Source organism: Giraffa tippelskirchi, chromosome 4 (assembly GCF_054371585.1).
Source record: "Giraffa tippelskirchi isolate mGirTip1 chromosome 4, T2T-mGirTip1v1.2.pri, whole genome shotgun sequence".
NCBI lineage: Eukaryota > Metazoa > Chordata > Mammalia > Artiodactyla > Giraffidae > Giraffa > Giraffa tippelskirchi.
In genome coordinates this window covers 10,941,878-10,960,566 of record NC_137278.1, presented here as the reverse complement: position 1 = coordinate 10,960,566, position 18,689 = coordinate 10,941,878, and the positions used below count along the sequence as shown (strand labels likewise).

At 51.5% G+C, this 18,689-nt stretch overlaps 2 protein-coding genes and 1 long non-coding RNA gene across 6 annotated transcripts in view; 1 reads left to right on the top strand and 2 right to left on the bottom strand.

Annotated features, from left to right (window-relative positions):
- LOC145545046 (uncharacterized) overlaps nucleotides 1–6,619 on the bottom strand; it is a 38,022-nt gene extending 31,403 nt beyond the window's left edge. For 3 of the 4 annotated variants that reach the window (XR_014081832.1, XR_014081834.1, XR_014081835.1), the window contains exons 1-2: nucleotides 6,426–6,606; nucleotides 5,099–5,183 (exon numbers count right to left, since the gene is read on the bottom strand). This is a non-coding gene — a long non-coding RNA (uncharacterized LOC145545046). Of the gene's footprint in view, nucleotides 1–5,098; nucleotides 5,184–6,385 lie in introns of all 4 variants that reach the window. The other variant, XR_014081833.1, reaches the window with a different exon arrangement.
- On the top strand, nucleotides 1,230–10,287 carry WDR38 (WD repeat domain 38). Its single transcript, XM_081588627.1, is given in 13 exon segments — nucleotides 1,230–1,372; nucleotides 3,304–3,497; nucleotides 5,699–5,912; nucleotides 6,396–6,536; nucleotides 7,038–7,158; nucleotides 8,111–8,132; nucleotides 8,134–8,225; nucleotides 8,339–8,436; nucleotides 8,780–8,860; nucleotides 9,081–9,212; nucleotides 9,333–9,482; nucleotides 9,831–9,878; nucleotides 9,970–10,287. Coding segments are annotated over 10 exon segments (888 nt in total). The 5' UTR covers nucleotides 1,230–1,372; nucleotides 3,304–3,497; nucleotides 5,699–5,912; nucleotides 6,396–6,467; the 3' UTR covers nucleotides 10,045–10,287.
- On the bottom strand, nucleotides 10,283–14,435 carry RPL35 (ribosomal protein L35). Its single transcript, XM_081588636.1, has 4 exons — nucleotides 14,391–14,435; nucleotides 13,844–13,980; nucleotides 12,683–12,764; nucleotides 10,283–10,473 (listed from the first exon to the last, which is right to left on the bottom strand). Exons 1-4 carry the CDS (start codon nucleotides 14,391–14,393, stop codon nucleotides 10,324–10,326), a joined length of 372 nt encoding a protein of 123 aa, XP_081444762.1. The 5' UTR covers nucleotides 14,394–14,435; the 3' UTR covers nucleotides 10,283–10,323.
- Between the last annotated feature and the right edge of the window lie 4,254 nt (nucleotides 14,436–18,689).

Genomic DNA, 18,689 nt, shown 5'->3' with positions numbered 1-18,689 from the left:
TTGCAAGCACTGGCCTCACCCAAGGAATAACGGCTGTGACACTGGGGGCTTGGGACAGTGAGTGGCGGTCCTGTCCTCAGGATAGCCTTTTTAACACTGTTGTGTCCAGGATGTTTTAAGAATTAAAAAAAAAAAAAGAAATTAAAGAAATTAAATACAATAAAACTGCTCTTTGGCTGGGCTGTGGCCCAGACTCCACAGGCCAGATGGGCTTGTCATGGAGGCCCTGCTGGCTACATTCCGTCCTTGTCTGGGCCTGGCATCAGGAGGGTGGTGAGTTCGAGACCTCCCTGGGGCTCGTCCCAGGGCCCCAGAGGTTTCTCCCTCTCTGTGAGTGTCACTGGAATGTGGGAGAGGCCCAAGGGGCCTGTGGGTAAGAGTCCTTGAACCTGAGAGCTTGGAGCATGAGGTCACAGCCCACACTGGGGACAGCGGGTGGTGGTCAGGCCCCCTGAGATTCTCGGGTTCCTTCTGGCGCCTGGGTCACTTTGCTACCCAAATGGAAAAAGTCTTAGAAAAACCACACTAAAAATATTAAAAGTAAATAAATAAGACTAAATCTCTAGGTCTAGCAAACTACCCCAAGAGAGCCCCAGTGGAAGGTGTGACTGACACTATAGAGGCCAGAAGTCAGGAAAAAAGAAAGCACTATCATCCCACTTTTCTAGAAAGGGTGAGTCCCCACACATGGGCCACTTAGCCCATCATTAATTGCCAAGCACTTCTGGACAGATCATTTGGTAGTGCTCTGAGAGGGCTCAGGAAAGGAAGTGTGACCAGAAATGCCAGCGAAGGTCACCGGGAATTAAGTCAAATTGCTCTTGCATCTATGCTTTAAAAACAGGGTTATCGTACCCAATCCAGATATACCTGGGTTTCTGTAAGGCCTGACAGCTCATCACATATCTTTGGGACTACAGCAGGAAAATGTGGACTCATGATGCAATAATGCTTTAGTAACACAGCTGACCAACTCAGAGCACTTACTGTACACAAGATGCTATCCCAAGCACTTTGCATGTATTAACACAAATACATGCAAAGCCTACATGCAATACATGCAAAGGGTTTGCCTCAAAGCAAACCCTACAAGATGAGTATTAACCATCCTCCTTGTAAATATGGGGAAAAGGAAGCACAGAGCCATTAGGTAACTTGCCTGAAGTCACAAGGGTAGGTTGTGAAGTCAGCTTTGAAAGCAGCTGTCTGACCCCTGAGCCCATAGGTTCACAGCTGGTTTTAAACCAACCTAGAGACCCCCCTACTGATTAACAGGGAAGGGTGGAGGTGGGGATGGAAGTCCAGATCTCGCTGAGATTAACAATCAAGATGTCCTGCACTGGCTGAGGAGTGGGCACATGATGCCCGTTAGGTCAGTCACTCTCTCCAAAGACCTGGAAGCATCCAGGCTTCACTCTGAATTCTTGGCCCTGGTTCCCATTCTTTCCCTCTGATTTACCACTCCCCACAACCTCGCCATTCATCCCCTTCTCCTATGGTCCCTTTTGGTAGTCGATGGTTCTTGTTATTTACAACCAGAGACCTTTGGTAGAGGTAGGATCACATAGCTCTCCTCTCCACTCAAATCCACCTCTAAGGAAAGCGAGTTCTCCCCCATTAGTGATGGGTGAGGATGGGTGCCAAAAAAGTGAGAATCCAGTGATAGACCACAGGGCTCTGTCCTTATCCTTATCTCGTTGACCATCATGTTCACAATTTGGACTCAGAACACAGAAGGCCTACTCATAAAGTTCGCAGCTGCCGCAGTGGCAGAATTAATGCTTTGTGCAGTGGCAGCCAGACTTACAACGCTTTCAAGACCAGACTTCTGGATGAGATCCAGAAAGATGACATTTAGCCAGCATAACGTAAGGTCTTTCGTGTTTCCGAAGAATCCGTTGTGTAAGTACCAGATCAGGGAGGGAGAGTTGACTGGAGAGTAGCTCATGGGAAAAAGTTCCCACTGCAAACACAGCGAGTCACCAGATTAGAGTAGCTGTTGAAAACAAGTGACTCGAGTAAGGCAGGCTGCGTTACGAGAGTTTGAGAAAACTGGAGATGACAGTATATTTCAACTTGGCACTTGTCAGTCCCTCCAAAGAGCATGTTTCCTGTTCTGGCCTTCACACTTTAGGAGGGACAATGACAAGCATGGTGCATTCCAACAAGGGTGGTCCAGGTTGTGGGGAAAGGACTGAGACTGGAGGGTATTGATCGCCCTTAGGTGATCCCTGTGTGCAAGGGAGTCCCAGAAAGGAGGTCCCAAAGGCATAACATCAGGGACCAGCTGTGAAAATTCCAGAGATATTTTGATCAAAGCCCTTCAGGTGGCAAATAACCTAAACCACACTGGAGCTCCCTCAGCAAAAAAAAAAAAAAGGAATGTACTCTAAGAAAACAGGTGTATTTTAGAGAAGGGTAGCCTCGGGACTGGAGCTGGGAGCTGGAAAGCTGGCAGGAAGCAGGGCATCTGACTCTCCACCTCTCTCTCCTGCCTGCTCTTCTGCTACAAAAGTTTTCTCTGCTTGTTGGGGCACTGTCTGAAAGTTCATACTAGCCCTGACACCGCATAATCCACCAAACTCTCAGGACTGGGGGTGATGGGGACAAGAAATGAGGGAAAAGGTGAGGAAGCCAGGAGAAGGCAGGAGAGGTGGTTGTTGTTGTTTAGTCTCTAAGTTGTGTCCGACTCTGCGACCCCATGGACTGTAGCCCGTCATGCTCCTCTGTCTATGGGATTTCCCAGGCAAGAATACTGAAGTGGGTTGCTATTTCCTTCTCCACGGGATCTTCCTGACCCAGGTATCAAAACCGACGTCTCCAGTATTGGCAGACAGATTCTTTACCACCAAGCCACCAGGGAAGCCAGGAGAGGTGGGCAGGGGTCAAATAGGCAGAACCAGTTATTAAAGATAATCCAAAGGACATCTGGGTGCCCACTGCCCAGCTTCAAGCCCAGATATTACCAGGAGCAAGTACTCTTCAAGGCCGCTGAGTCCCCCTCCCTTCTTCTCCCCATAGTCAACCCCTCTGGTGGGCTAGGAGTTAGCTAGTCCTGCTTTTCTTTATAGTTTCAGTACATATGGATGTATGCCTGAGAAATGGAAGGCAGCCTTTGGTATGTAGATTTTAATATGAGGGGGATCCTTCTTGTAGTGTCTTCTGCCTTGTTGCTTTTTTGCTGAGCATTTTGTCAGATGTGTGTGTGTTGATATGCAGAGCTGTAGTTGGTTCATTTCCCTGACTTTGTAGCTTTCACTGTTTGAAGGTACAACTATTTATTTCTAGTCTTTGACTCTTCAGGTCATTTCCAGCCTTCCGGAACTACAACATCAAGAGCACTGGATGTGTCCCTGGGAGTGGAACTGCGGAGATGCAGCCTGGGTCTATCTTCCACTCTGTTAGACAGTGCAAGGCAGATTCTGACCCACCGAGGACTTTGTAACAGCACAATGGGAGAGGCTGTCCTGCAGGATAGTGAGATCTCATTCACAGGGGTAAGGGCTGGGTGTTGGGGGTGGGGCAGAGGCTCATACCCCAACCTCCCTAAACTTTACTGAAAGAGAGTCTGGCGCCAGAAATGAGCTGGGGGCTTAGGGGCTATTGGACATGGGTTTGAGTCTCAGCTCTACTACTCCCCAGCTGTGTGATCTTGAGCAAGTCATTTTCCTTTCTGAATCTCCAGTTTTCTCTTTAAAATGACTGTGTATCTACAGCAATTTCAGAAGGAACTAAGGAGCCTGGGAAGGCAGGTACTTTGAGGAAATGAAGAGAAGTAAATCTGGTCCCAGAACTGTGGGTTATTTTTAGGAGACAGAGTGAGAGCGGGGAAGCTCAGCCCAGAGCCCCCTGCCCTAGGCAGTTGGGGCTGAGGGAGGAGAAGGAAGAGACAGTCAAGGGGTGGAAAATTTTCCCCAAGAACTCTCCTGGAGAGGCTAGATTCTGAGTGACTCAATCCCACTGAGCCAGTGAAATATTTCTGCTGCCACTGTAACTGTGACCCACTCATGCCGGCTCCTTTCCCATGCTGCCACAGACCACATCCTTCAGGTTCAGCCCCTGCCTAAACCCAAGGTTTGCCATACCTTCAGCCCCTGCTGAGCATGAAGCCAGAAAGCTCCTGATTACAAGGTCTCCCCTACATCATGAGGTGTACCTGGGCTGTGGACCCTTCAGGTGATGACTTAGGGCACTGGGAGCCTGACAAAGGGCGTTCGGAGCTTTAGCCTAAAGTATTTTAAGCTAAAGTGACAAAGATGGATATCACATCCCCCTCCTCTTCTCTGAGCACTTACTGCACACCAGGTACCTTTAACAGGTACCATGTCACTAACTCCTGACAAGGCAACCACTGTCAGCACTCCCGTTTTACAGATGAGGAAACCAAGGCACCGAGTGATCAGTTAGCTTACCCAAGGTTGCAGAGCTAGTAGCTGGCAGAACCTGGGTTTAACCCAGAATCATGGCTTTAGTGCCCCATCTTTGGGGCAGGAGCTCTGACTTAGTCTGGGAGCTGGCAAAGGAAGTCCATCCAGGGAAAGCAATGATCCCAAGGTAAGTATCAGGCCTAGAGGGTGAGAAACCCCGTGTGCACAGGCCCAGGGTGGGAGCGAAGAAGCAGAGAAAGGAGAAGGGTACCTTGTGGATAAGTTCAGGGAGTTAGATGGGGCAAGGGGCAGGGGAACAGAGGCAGAATGAAGCAGGAGAGGTGAACATGATGCTTGGCCCAAGGGACCTGAATTCACTGTGGGTGATTCTAACCACAGACTCCTGGGTCAAGCAGAAATGTTTTAATACCAGCCACACTGCTACAGGCTGAGTGGTTGCGCAGCCTGGTGGACAAGGTCTATCCAGAGGGCTCTGGGAGTGACGAGCTGAGCTCAGGAAGGTGTGGTTCTGGGCACCTCAGGTAAAGCAGGAGCAACTAGGTGGCTGCAGCATGGGCTGCAGGGTGCCTAAGCAGAGAGAGGGAGGAGAGGGTCTGGGGAGTCAGAGATGGGGGAGCCGTGTTCAGGACCCAAGTCTGGAGCTGGGGCGGAGCAGGGGCAGAGGTGGCCCTATGGGACCAGATGGGTCCCTGGGGAGCCAATTCACTGACCTGGGTCCTTTGGGAGTTAAGAGTGGGGGTGGGGTAGCCTCAAAGCCACTGTTGTCGCCTCCTCGTCCGCCTGACTGTCTAGGACCTAAAATAGAGCAGGAGAACAGCCGATCTCCGTGAGAAGAATTTCTGGCAAAGAGGTCTGGGGGGAGGGGTGTGAATCACCACTGGGAACACTTCACTTGAGTTTGAAACTCCCAAAGCCCAGCTGCCCCAGCCCCACCCTCAGGGAGCCTGGAATCCACTGCAAAGTGGGAGAGTGGAGTATCTTAGTCCCACCCCTGTCCAACCATGGGGAGAAGGCTGGGTTCTGCCCCCAGCTCTGCCATGGAAATGCTGGATGACTGGACCAAGTCCGTCCCCACAGGGCCGGTTTCCCAGATGTACCAGGAGTCAGATACTTCATCCCCTGTGAGGCCCCTGCAGTTCATGGCAGGCGGTCCTAATATAGGCCTCAGGGTCAGAGAGACATGGGATGAGGTCCCAATTCCTTTCCTATTGGCTGAGTGACCTTAAGCAAGTCCCCCCACCTCCTGGAGCCTCAGTTTCCTCATCTGAAAAATGCACATTGAAACCAAGTCCTGTTCTTTCTGGTTTCAGCTGAGTTATCCAACAAGGATCTTGACAACTCCTGGGGCCCCCCTTCACGTCCTCAGATGGAACACTTCGTGCTCCTGGGAATGTTATCAGCGACTTCACTTTTTAATGTCCTGTACTTTGCATACTGCTTCTGGCTCTCCACATCCTGGAGGGCCGAGATGAATATCTAAATATCATATCGTTTCCAACGGTTCATGGGAGCATTTCAGCCTCGGTACTGGTCACTCCTGGAGGAAAGGGGTCTTTGGTCCAGGGTGGGCCCTCATGGGAACCTATCTTGTGTCATGCCTGGATCCCTGAGGGGCAGGGATGGGACTCCCCATTGGGCAGATGGGGAAACAGGATCCTCTCCAAGAGACTTGTGGGCCCTTAGCACTGTGCCTGGGTTCGGTGCAGCCGCAGAGGCTGGAGCAGTATGTGGTGCTGGCGTGCCCTCTAGCGGCCACCGGGCGCCATCCCGCCCCGCGACCAGAGCTGCCCAAGGTCCGACTGCCAGAGGCTGGGGCAGGGAAGTTCCTTCTTGGAGCCATCCGCGGTCCAGCCTGCTGCTGTCCCACTTCCCCCGGGCTGAGAACAGTGTCTCCCAGACTCCCTTCTCATGGCTTCCCAGAGACCCCAAAGAGGCTGCGCGCCCCGCCCCGATTGCCATGGAGACCGCTTGTACACAGTTTCCCCCTTCCCCTCCACCTTGTCCTAGATCAGGTCCGCAGGCCGGACCAGCACCCGCCTAGGAACGAGGGAGCCCGACGGGGCGGGCGGCCGCCGGCCCATGAACAGCGGGCCCCGAGGGAAGCTGGCCGTGGGGAGAGTGAAATTCTTCGGCCGGCACCGCGGGGAGGTGAGGTTCTGTCGAGTTCTGCCCAGATAGACCTTGGGCTTCTTGGCTTTGGAGTAGTTGCTGGTTCTGCGCGGTGGGAGCTCGAGTGTTCCCTGAGCTCCAGTTGCAGAATGGGGTCTAGAATTCTAAGCTGTGGTTCCAGAGAGGGTTCAAACTCCTGGCTGATTCCAGTGTTCTCTGGACTCTGGCTTAAGAGGGAACTCAGGGCATAGGGCAGATTTTAAACTAGTTCTGGGCTCCAGTTCTAAAATGGGCTCTTGGCTTCTAGAGAAGGCTAGCTCTGAGCCTCAGGCTCTGGTTTTACAAGACAGCAGAGAAGGCTCCAAGCTCTTGACTCTACTGCAGAGTGGTTCCTGGGTTCTGGTTATTGAGAGGCCTGAAGTCCAAGCTCTGACCCCAGGCTCTTGGGGCAGTGTTTAGGGCTGCCTCAGGAGTCTGGAGTTAGGGATGAGCAGAAAGTGTTTCGTGCCCCAGGATAGGCCTTTTGTACTTTCCTTCCAGGTCAACTCTTCTGCCTTCTCTCCCGATGGCCAGAGGCTGCTCACGGCCTCCAAGGACGGCTGTGTATATGGCTGGGAGACCCACAGCGGGAAGCTGCTGTGGAGACTGGGTGGCCACAAAGGTGAGGCTCTTCAGCCTAGATGGGGAAACTGAGGCCGACTGACCTGTTCCGGCATTCCACAGTCTACCGGCATTTGAGCTGGGCGTCGCAGCAAGGTAGCACCAGTAGGGCTGGGGTGGGAGGGCAAGGAGATGGGACCTGGTCCCTTGGGTCCTGACCCTGACTCTGACAGACCTGGACTCAAATCCTACCACTTAAATCTAGGTAATACCACATTAATCATTTTTAAGTGTACAGTTCAGTAGCGTTATGTTCATCTTGTTGTGCAACTGGTCTCCAGAACTCTCATCTTGCAAAACTGCAGCTCTGTACACCTTGAACTCATGTCTCCCTTCCTCACCCCTGGCAACCGCTGTTCTGCCTTCTGTCTCCAGTTTGACTAAGTACGTGGTGTAAGTGGAATCATACAGTACTTTCGCGGACTTCACTTGGCCTAATGTCCTTCAGATTCGTCTGTTTACCCACTTTTTTGATTGAAGTCAAGTCTTGTCACCTTCTCTGTGCCTCTTATTTCTTTAGAATAGGGATAATAGTTGCTATCCTATAGGATGAGATAATGCAAGCAAAGTGCCTGGCTCCCAGTAAGAACTCAGTAAATGTAAATTATAATTAAGAAGACAAGGAAAATCTGAAAGTTATAGTGCAAATTGGTTCGTGTTGTAATAGGGAAAGTCCAGCAGCTGGGGAGCTCAAACCCAGGCTGGGCTAAAAGGAGTTTCTGGGAGGTGCTTTTATTTGATTTATTCATCTTCCAAATGGGCAAACCAAGTTTGCCATTTCAGACCAAAGACATGGAAGCCCAGCAATTTTCCAGCTGGCTAGAGAATAAGGGTTAGAAGGGAGTGAGAAGGGAGGCAGGCAATGCAACGGAAGAAATCAGCAGGGGTTTAGACTGCAAGGGCCATAGGTGGAGGGCAGTGCCCTGTTCCTTGACCACGGCCGCCCGCCCCAGGCCCCGTGAGGTTCTGCCGCTTCTCCTGATGGCTGCCTCTTTGCCAGCACTTCCTGTGACCGCACCGTCCGCCTGTGGGATGCCGCAGAAGCCAAGTGTCTGCAAGTCCTAAAGGGTAAGTGGGCTGGGGGGGTACTGGGAGCCAAACAGCCAGGCCTGGGTTCCCTTTCAGACCTTGCTGTGTCCTGCGCCACCTCACCTCTCCTCGACACTTGCAGGTGTCTACAGGTCACCAGCGGAGTGTGGAGACCGTCAGCTTCAGCCATGACTCAAAGCAGCTGGCCTCAGGTGGCTGGGACAAGAGGGTAATGCTTTGGGAGGTGCAGGTATGTGGAGGGGCAGCCAATGAGGCCTGGAATCCCGAGAGGCCCTCCCCGCTGGTCATCCTTTCCCAACCGGGAAAGGTTGTTCCATCTTCGCCACTGCTCATGCACACATCTGGTGTTCCACTCCCTTGCATCTAGCTGCAGCCACCTCCCCAGGTCCCCTCCCACCCACCCTTGTACCCCAACTCCTCGGCCATAAGGTCCCCCTCCTCTTCTGTCAAGGCCTTGGAAGCCTCCTCACCCCCTACGTGGAGTGACACTACCCAGGCAGGCCCGCAGGGAGGGCCTGGGGTCTGACCCATCTGAGGTGGAGCTCTCGGGAGCTTAGGGCTCTCTCCTCCAGTCAGGCCAGGTGCTGCGTCACTTTGTGGGACACCGGGACTCCGTCCAAAGCAGTGACTTCGCACCCAGCTCAGACTGCCTGGTGAGCCATCTCTGCCCTGGCCCCAACAAGATAAGGCAACTGGGAGCCCACTCCCATTTCCCCACTTGGGCCAGAGTGGTTAAAATCCCACACCTTGACTTAGCTCTTCTGAGCCTCTCCCCTCTGTAAGATGGGGATTCTGCAGGTCAGACGGCGCCTGCTTCCTGTGGGCGTGGCCAGCTGAGGAAGCAGGCTGCACGCTCAGGGCAGCTGTCTGCAGGCCACTGGCTCCTGGGATTCTACCGTCTGCATGTGGGACCTCCGGGCAGGGACCCCTGGGATCTTCCACCAGGAGCTGGAGGGCCACAGAGGCAACATCAGCTGCCTATGCTACTCACCATCTGGCCTACTGGTGAGTGGGCTGCCTGGGTTCCAGAGTGGCTGCTGACTGCAACTCTTGAGGGTCATGGGCCACTTGGGGAGCAGAGGACGTATCCCCAAACCTGTATGCTCAGAGCTGTCTCCTGTCCAGGCATCTGGCTCCTGGGACAAGACCATTCACATCTGGAAGCCCTCAACCTGAAGCCTGCTCATCCAGCTCAGGGGCCACATCACCTGGGTGAAGAGCATAGCTTTCTCCCCTGATGGGCAGCAGCTGGCCAGCGCTGGCTACTCCCACATGGTAACCCCCTCCAGGCCTGCCTTCCTGCCAACTCCTATCCCCACAACCTCCCTCCCAGAGCCCTCAGCAGGTCCAGAAATGCCCACTTCCCTATCTGCCCTCAGTAGGCGGCTACCAGGGGTAGAACCCAGATACCAACCACTTCTCTACCTAATGCCTGGCACTCACGTCTGCACTGGCCCAAATATCAGTGCTGCTGACATTTCTGACTCAACTTCAGGTCAAGGAAAATACTGCACCGAATTTCTACGTATTATGCAGCCCTTGTTAAACACATCTCACAGACAACAAAATTTTGTCCGACGCCAGCCTGTAAGACTTCCCCACCCTTCACCTTTTTATTTCCAGGTCAAAGTCTCGGACTGCAATACAGGAAAGTGCACTGAGACTCTGAAGGTAAGGTCTGTGGCCGAAGCCAACAAGGGTGCAGAGGAAGGTCCACTGGGGAGGCCTGCACCCCCAGAACCCAATACTATGCTTTTGGCAGGCAGTTCTGAACGTGGCCCACGCCTGTGCCTTTATGCCAGATGGGAAGCTCTTAGTGTCTGGAGCTGCTGATTAGACAAAATGTCAAGTCCACCACAGATCACCTTGAGTTGCTCAAACAGAACATCACCATCTACAGCTCTCACACCTTCCACCCCTGCCTCTCCATGCTCAGGGGCACAGGCCCAAAGTAACCATAATAGAGCAACAAACAGATCCCTGTGGCCAGGGCAGCAAGCGTGCTGGAGTCCATCGGGCACCTGGTAACCATAGCCACCTCCCCAACAACTGAAGGCCCTATAAACACAAAGCAATGCCAGCCAGTGGTCTGTCTGTTTTATTGACAGCTGGATGCTCAGGCCTTGACTGCGTACTTCCGGAGGGGATACAGCCGCTCCTTCCGCTGCTGCTTCTTGGTCTTGAGGTTCTCCTCATGCTTGTTGAGCCGGCGGCGCATGGCACGTGTTTTCTTGGGCCGCAGATCCAGGGGCTTGTACTTCTTGCCCTGGGTGAGGGGAAGCAAGGGGAACCTGAGGACCAGGGTTTGGGAGCTACTGCAATACCTAAGGAAGCCCCGGAGGTTGGAACTGAGGTCCAGGAAGTGACTTGAGGGAAGCATGTTTTGGGGAAATGTCTGCTAGGTACCTGTGGTGACAGTAACACTGAATATATGCATCTAAGGAGAAGACCTGGCTTGGCCACGGCCATCCTGCTATGAGGGGCAAAGTTCCCTGCCTTGGCTCCTGTTCGCGGCCTGTAACAGGAGAGGGATCCTCTCTCTGTCTCTGCTCTCACTCCTCTTCCTCCCGTCAGTCTAGGCTAAGGCGGCTCTGATGGTCCCTTTTGTTCTGCAAAGGCCCCCTGGGGCCTCTTCCATTTGAAGCCCGGTCTTGGGTGCTGGCTTAGCCACAAATGAGACCTGCTCCCTGCTCAAGGAGTTCCCAGCCCACCAGAAAACAAGTGGTGCGTTGATGTGGAGGAGGAAAGAGATTGAGGAAGGTTTCACCTCAGGACTGACAACAGCCTCGAAAGCGAGAAACCAGAGTGGGCACGAAAGCCCTGGAGAGTGACAGAGAACTGGGGCAGAGAACTGCAGGGAAAAAGCTACACAGGAGATGAGGGCAAGCTCTGGGGGGAACCAGAAAGTCTGCCCATCCACATTCATAACATCTGGTACAGGTCAGGGCTTCCCGCTTTCAATCTGCTAAGCACCTAGAGCTCTGCTGTCCAAGAAAGTAGCCATAGCCACACACGCTGTTTACATCCTCCAGTCACTATAACCATGTAACAGGCACAGGGGCCAGAGGTTTATGTATCGAAAAGTGCTGATACAGAGACCTCATCTCTACCTCCCGGAGCCCTGCCTGGCTGTATGGTGGAGTGTACTCACTGGATGACCGTGGAGGCAGTTCTTTCAGGCCATACCTCTACACGGTTCCCTCAGAGCTTGCTAAGTGTTCCAGACCCAATTCTCAGAAAAACCCCACACACAAATGTACACGTCTGGGGATGGCAGCAAGCCCAGCACACAGTGGCGACTTTGACATGTCAAACCCTCCAGTCATTCAAACACTAAGTGGGTGTTGATGTGAAGCCATTTTGCAGTCAAAGCCCTCTAATCAGTAATCTTTAAGAGAATATAGAGTAATCTGGGTGGGCCTGCTTTATTTAATCAGCTGAAAGGCCTTACAGGCAGGGAAGTGGCTTTCTCCAAGAAATCCCACCTGAGGGCAGCAGCTTCAGCCAAATCTTTAGCTCTGCTTGCTCACGACCCTCTCTTCAGGACAGAGGACACCTCCACAATCAAACAAGTCATTTCCTTGTAGTATAAACCAAATGTGTGCATGAAATGAAAGTGAAAGTCGCTCAGTTGTGTCTGACTCTTTGCGACCCCATGGACTATACAGTTCATGGAATTCTCCAGGCCAGAATACTGGAGTGGGTAGCCTGTCCCTTCTCCAGGGGATGTTCCCAACCCAGGGATTGAACCCAGGTCTCCTGCCTTGCAGGCGGATTCTTTACCAGCTGAGCCACAAGGGGAGCCCAAGAATACTGGAGTGGGTAACCTATCCCTTCTGTAGCCGATCTTCTGGACCCAGGAATTGAACCAGGGTCTCCTGCATTGCAGGCGGATTCTTTACTAACTGAGCTATCAGGGAAGCCATGTGTGCATACACATTCTATAAAATCTTCCACTGGTTCAGCTTCATAGCTTACTACTAGTTTTAGGCACAAGACCCAGAAAACAGTTGCTGTGAGGGGCAGGCACCTGTGGCAATCTCCCAGAAGCACTCAGTCCACCCCCACCCTATGGGTTGGAATCTAAGCCAAATCACTCCATCTACTGCATGTCAGTGATGCCAGGCAACTTAACCCAAGTCTTGAGGTCCTCATTTGAAAAATCAGAATGCCAGATTCTTGGTGGTGACTGACACACCAAGACAATTAAATCATTTAAACAGTCAATCCTCATAGATTACCCAAACTCACCCAGCTGGTGAGGTTTTATTCAAAATCCAACTCTATCCAGACTCCCACATCTTTGATTCCTTGACAACTGCAGCCCTATGCAGTCTGCATGCCACCTGCTAGAAGGCTCTAGAAAGCCCAGTCCCAAGCACCCCAGCCGGAGCTCACCATACCACCCCTCGGGCCTAGGGAGTGCTGGAATTTTGCTCCCTGTAGCCCAGCACCATTATCCCTTCTCCACTAACCTTATAGAATTTCCTGAGGTTCTCTTTCTGAGTCTGGTTAATGACGGTCAGTACACGGGCGATGGATTTACGAACCACTCGGCTGCAAAACAAGAGACAGTCAGTGAAGATGGGTAAGACACACAGCACTCCCCAAGTTATCTTTCAGGGCCTGACCCAGATGTCACAGGGCAGGGGCATTTCCCAACAGCTCACCCACATTCACCCAGGAGGTGCCTAACCCAGCCCAGGAGGGTGTTCTGGAGGCAAGAGAAACAATACGTGAGCATCCCAGGAGAGGGGACATGAAGCAGTTGGCACAAACAGTGTTTTCGAAGAGCTGTGTTAAGTGTTCAGTGAGGCTTAATGAGGGGAAGTGAAGGGAAACCAGGAAAAACCTTTCATTCCTGGCCATATATTCTAAGGGCTACAAAGAAGACCTAAGCAATGTGCATCTGAATAAGCTCACTGGAGGGAACCATGCCACAAGCTGGGCCACTAGGAGGGGACAAGGCTGAAGACAAGAAAAAGCTGGGGGTAAGTGAAACGTGTCCTCATGTTGAATGAGGACTGATCAGTAAATGGCTGGTAAACACCGTCTTGATTCAGCATGCACCACCATAAGAAAATTACTGGGGGCCCATTTTGTAGGAGAGGGGAAAAACACGGGTGGCGTGCCAATCTGTCCATCAGGTAGAATGTGGCAGAAGTGGAATTTATGCCCTGGCTGACTAACTCCAAACTTATGTTCCTTTCTCAAGTTTTGATTTTTGGCCTCCATACATCAGTAAGTTACACTACAGCTAAAATAAGGGGTGCAAGGGATCCCTCAACCAGGTGAAAGAGGCTGAGGAAAAACATCAAGTGCTGGTGGGAGACAGAGGAATGGGGTCAATTAGACATTCAAAGGAAGCATTAAAACGGGACTTCCGGGGCACCTAATTCTTCCTCTAGACAGTGAAGCCGTTACTCCAGGAAAAAGGACCACGGGTCAAAAGCAGGTAAAGGCAACGGGTCACCACACGCCTCGGCGTGAGAAAGAGGCACCTAAAAAGACTGAATAGAAATGGCGCCACATTCTGACCCACGGAGCCATGGAAAGGGCAGTTAAACGGACAACTCCTTAAGCCAATTTCGAAAATCCCCTACGTGTCCCCGTACTCTGGCCGCCAGTTCACTTACATCTTGGAGAGTTTGGAAGCCGCGCCGCCTGTCACTTTAGCCACGCGCAGCTGGGACAGCTCCACCTTCAGGTCCTCCAGTTGTTTCAGCAGCTCCTCCTTCTTCTTGCCGCGAAGGTCTCGAGCCTTAATCTTGGCCTGCTCGACAGAGAAGGTCTGGGTCAAACACCTCCCCTCCGCCTGCGTCGTGGTCCGCCCTTCGAGGCCGAGCGCCTTGCCCTGGGCCAAGAAGTCTCTGGAGACCCAGCACTACCCTCCTCGGGCAGGGCAACCCAGACGCCAGCAGGCGCGCCCTCACCCAGTCCTGCTGCGAGGCTGGGCCCCTACTCCCATTCCGCAGAAGGAAAGACGGAGGCCCCGGGAGCGCGCGCATACCTCTCGGGGCCCAGGCCTGAGGTGAGGAGAAGACTGAAGTGGCGCTAGGCCACCTCGCAACGCGTCCCACTGGTCAGGCTGGCAGATAGGTTCTCAGGTCTCGCCACGGGCCCTCCGTCCCAGCCCCTGAACCCCACAGTACGCGGATGGCGGCCGATTTTTCCCGCACTCACCATGGCTGTATAGTCCGCCTCCGCTGCCTTCTCGGAGGGAAAGAGGAAGGGGTGGGGCTGACCTCCACAACTACTGCCGGGTGGCGGCGGGCGTGGTCAATAGAGCTGCGGCGGGGGAGCCCTGGCTCCGCCCCTACTATCCCCCGCGGGCCCAGCCTCCCCACCCCCGACCTCAAGGAACGCTTTGGTACCGCCCACTCAGCCCCCGCCCCGCCCTGAGGAGGCGGAGTCCCGCCCTGCAATGAGCCTGTCTCTCCCGCTCGCTGAAAATTACTTTGTTGTAGTTCGGTCGCAATGTCCTATCCGACTCTTTGCGACCCCATGAAGTGCAGTTATGCCACTCTTCCCTGTCCTTCACTATCTCCCCGAGTTTGCTCACTCATGTTCACTGAGTCGGTGATGCTATCCAACCATCTCATTTTCTGCCGTCCCCTTCTCCTCCTACCCCTCAACCTTTCCCAGCATCAGGGCCTTTACCAGTGAGTCGGCTCTTCGCATCAGGTGGCCAAACATTGTAGCTTCAGCTTCAGCATCAGTCCTTTCAATGAATATTCAGTGTTGATTTCCTTTAGGATTGACTGGTTTGATCTTCTTGCTGTCCAAGGGACTCTCATCTTCTCCAGCACAACAATTCAAAAGCATCAATTCTTCGGTGTTCAGCCGTCTTTATGGTCCAACTCTCACATCCATACATTATTACTAGAAAAACCAGAGCTTTGACTATATGGACCTTTGTCGGCAAAGTGAGCACTCTGTTTTTTAATACGCTGTCTAGGTTTGTCTTGGCTATCCTTCCAAGGAGCAAGCATTTTTTAATTTCATAGCTGAAGTTACCATCCCCAGTGATTTTGGAACCCAAGAAAATAAAATCTGTCACTGCTTCCACTTTTTCCCCATCTATTTGCCATGAAGTGATGGTACTGGATGATATGATCTTAGTTTTTTGATTGTTGAATTTTAAGCAAGCTTTTTCACTCTCCTCTTTCACCATCATCAAAAAGGCTCTTAAGCTCCTCTTCACTTTCTGCCATTAGAGTAGTATCATCTTCGTATCTGAGGTTGTTGATATTTCTCCTGGAAAATTACTTAGATTTGGTCTATTTCCCGCAGGGCAGTAGGGAAATTGCACCCTGGGGTGAGAGGCAACCTATTTGACTAGTAAGACTGGAATTCATCCACTCATTTATTTGTTCGTTCATTCATTCATTTGTCCTTTCATTCATTTGGTAAACTTTTGCAGGCTGCCCAGTCTGGCTGGGCTACTCTGAGCTGGGTGCCAGTGTTCTGGGGGGTCCAGGGGGTGAAGGTTGAGGGTGTTAGAAGATGAATTAACAATGGCCTCTGCCTTGGAGGAATTTAAAGTCTACCGTGGGTGAGGCGGGGTGGGGTAGACAGCTATGATGACAGCATGTGTTATTTAGGGGAAAAGGCATTCGTGGCCTTTTGTTAGTGAACCTGACCCGGTTTCAAATTCTTATTCTGTTGCTTAGTGCTGGCTGACTCTCAGCAAATCCCTTCCCCTGAGTATCGGTTTTCTCACCTGTGAAATGTAGTGTTTAGGAAGATCAGGAAGATAACATGTAAAACTCTTCGCACAAGACCTGATGCATAACAACTGCTCAGTATCATTGATATTAATGTTCCCGGTTGAAGCGAACACTTGAATTGGCCCTGAAAGTTAAAGGGGGCCCTTCACAAGGCAAAGTGCTCAGGATTTCTGACTGAACAGTTGCATTTTGCCCCCAGCAGCAAGCATGAATCAGTGCCCTAGTGTCACTCCACTGCCATTAACAAAGGCACACTCACGTCTTAGAGCTCTATTTAAAGCCAGGTTGCCCCCTTGTTGCTGTCAGATGTCACCTCCAGGAAGCCTTCTCTCATCCTCTTATGGGTTTCTGTTAATGAATCTTTAGCCTTGGACTAAATTGGGACAAAACCTCCCCTTGTTGATCTCTGTGCAATCAAACCTCTAACCCCAAATATATTGAATTAGAATGAAATTTATATGTCTGCCTCCACATCCAACTTGGAAGTTCCCCAAGGAGCAGAACCTTAGCTGACAACTGGTTTGGTTTTTCTCACCTCCAGACCCAGCACATGGATAGTTGTTGGATGAACTGAATTGAACTTTGTCTCAGATCACAGTGAGGCAGGCTTCTAGGAAATGGAGGGAAGGAGGGAAGAGAAAGCAGAGGGCATTCTTGGCATGGGTTACTCATAAATGGAGGTTGAATGGGGCACAGGGACTTGGCTATCATATTTTCCAAATGTTTATAGTTCTATTAAAGTTAATGATTGTGTACAGCTTTTCTGAACTTTATTGTTGTTGTTGTTCAATCGCTCAGTTGTGTCCAACTCTTTTTGACTCCATGGACTGCAGCACGCCAGGTGTGTCCTTCACTATCTCCCAGAGTTTGCTCAAACTCATGTTCACTGAGTCGATGATACCATCCAACCATCTCATCCTCTCTCGCCTCTTCTATGACTACCCTGTTTCTCTTACATGCCACATCCAACTCACCCCCAAATTCTATAGCTTCTGTCAGTGGCTCAGACGGTTAAGAATCCGCCTGCAATGCAATGCGGGAGACCTTGGTTCAATTCCTGAGTTGGGATGATCCCCTGGAGGATGGTATGGCAACCCACTCCAGTATTCTTGCCTGGAGAATCCCCATGGACAGAGGAGCCTGGTGGGCTACAGTTCATGGGGTCGCAAAGAGTCAGACATGACTGAGCAACTAAGACAGCACATCTTCAAAATACCCAGCCTCTTCCCACCACTGTTATTGGCACCTGCTGGACCTTGAGCCACTGTTGCCTGTCTCCTGGACCATTGTTGTCACCTCATAAATCACCTCCGTTTGCTCTGGTTTCCATTCTCAGTAGAGCTGCCAAAGGGACCCTTTTCAAACTGAAGTTAGATCATGTCTCTCCTCTGCCCAGAATTTCCAGGGTTGTCCTGAGTTAAGACCACATCCTTTTCTCACCTTTGAAGTCCTACAGCACCTGCCATCCACCTGCCCTCTTCCACCTTGTTTCTTCTTGTAGGTTAAGATTTCTTTGCATTTCAGAAAGTGAAAGTGATCAGTCCTATGTGACTCTTTGCAATCCCATGGACTATACAGTCTGTGGAATTCTCCAAGCCAGAATACTGGAGTGGGTAGCCTTTCCCTTCTCCAGGGGATCTTCCCAACCCAGGGATTGAACCCAGGTCTCCCGCATTGCGGGAGGATGCTTTACCAGCTGAGCCACCAGGGAAGCTCCATCTTGTTTCTTCTTACTCTTCTGCTCCAGTATGGCCTTGCTTTTTCTTGAACACACCAAGCCTGCCCTGTGTTTGAGCCTTTACTTGGCTCCATCCTTCACTTCCTTCAGGTCCACTTCAGCATCACCTCTTCAGGGACACTTCTCTTGACCACTTTATCCAAGGTGCTCTCAGAAACTGCATGTTTTTGTTTTCCCGCCCCCTTCAAAATGCACTCATCCCTGACATAGTGTGGATTTTTAAATTTCTGCCTCACTGACTGGAACACAGATCCACAATCATAAACAGTGACATTATTTCATTTATCAGTTTACTTGGGAGCTGTTTCCTTACTTGCAAAATGAGCATTTCTGGTTTGAAATTCCTTCTGATCAGAATGTTCTGGGGATATGAATTTCTGTTAGCTTGTTGCCTGCCTGGGTCACAGATTTCTTCCAAGGTATGGAGCTGATAGGCAGGTCTCCCAGCACCCTTGAGACTTTTATTCAGCACCTGTTTCCCTGCAGGAATCTATTTTTAGCACCCAATATTAGGTGGCACCTTAGTCGGGCAACATTTTTTGATCTGTAGACAGTTCAATGAGAAATATTCGAAAAAATGAAAACCAAGTCACATTTCATTAACTACTGGTCTTTACGAAAAGGAATATCATTATATGAAAACAAAGACCCAATGTAGTCTCAGGCTAAGGCTCATTGTGGCTTCCCTCATAGCTCAGTTGTAAAGAATCCACCTGTAACGCAAGAGACCCCCGGTTCGATCCCCGGGCTGGGAAGATCTGCTGGAGAAGGGATAGGCTACCCACTCCAGTATTCTGGCCTGGAGAATTCCGTGGACTGTATAGTCCATGAGGTCGCAAAGAGTCGGACAGGACTGAGCGACTTTCACTTTCCCTTTGTGGCTCAGCTGGTAAAGAATCACCCCCCCCCCCCCCCAGCAATGCGAGGGACCTGGGTTTGAGCCTTAGGTTGGGAAGATCCCCTGGAGAAGGGAAAGGCTACCCTGGGATAGTGGGTGGAAGCCTATCCCTTCTG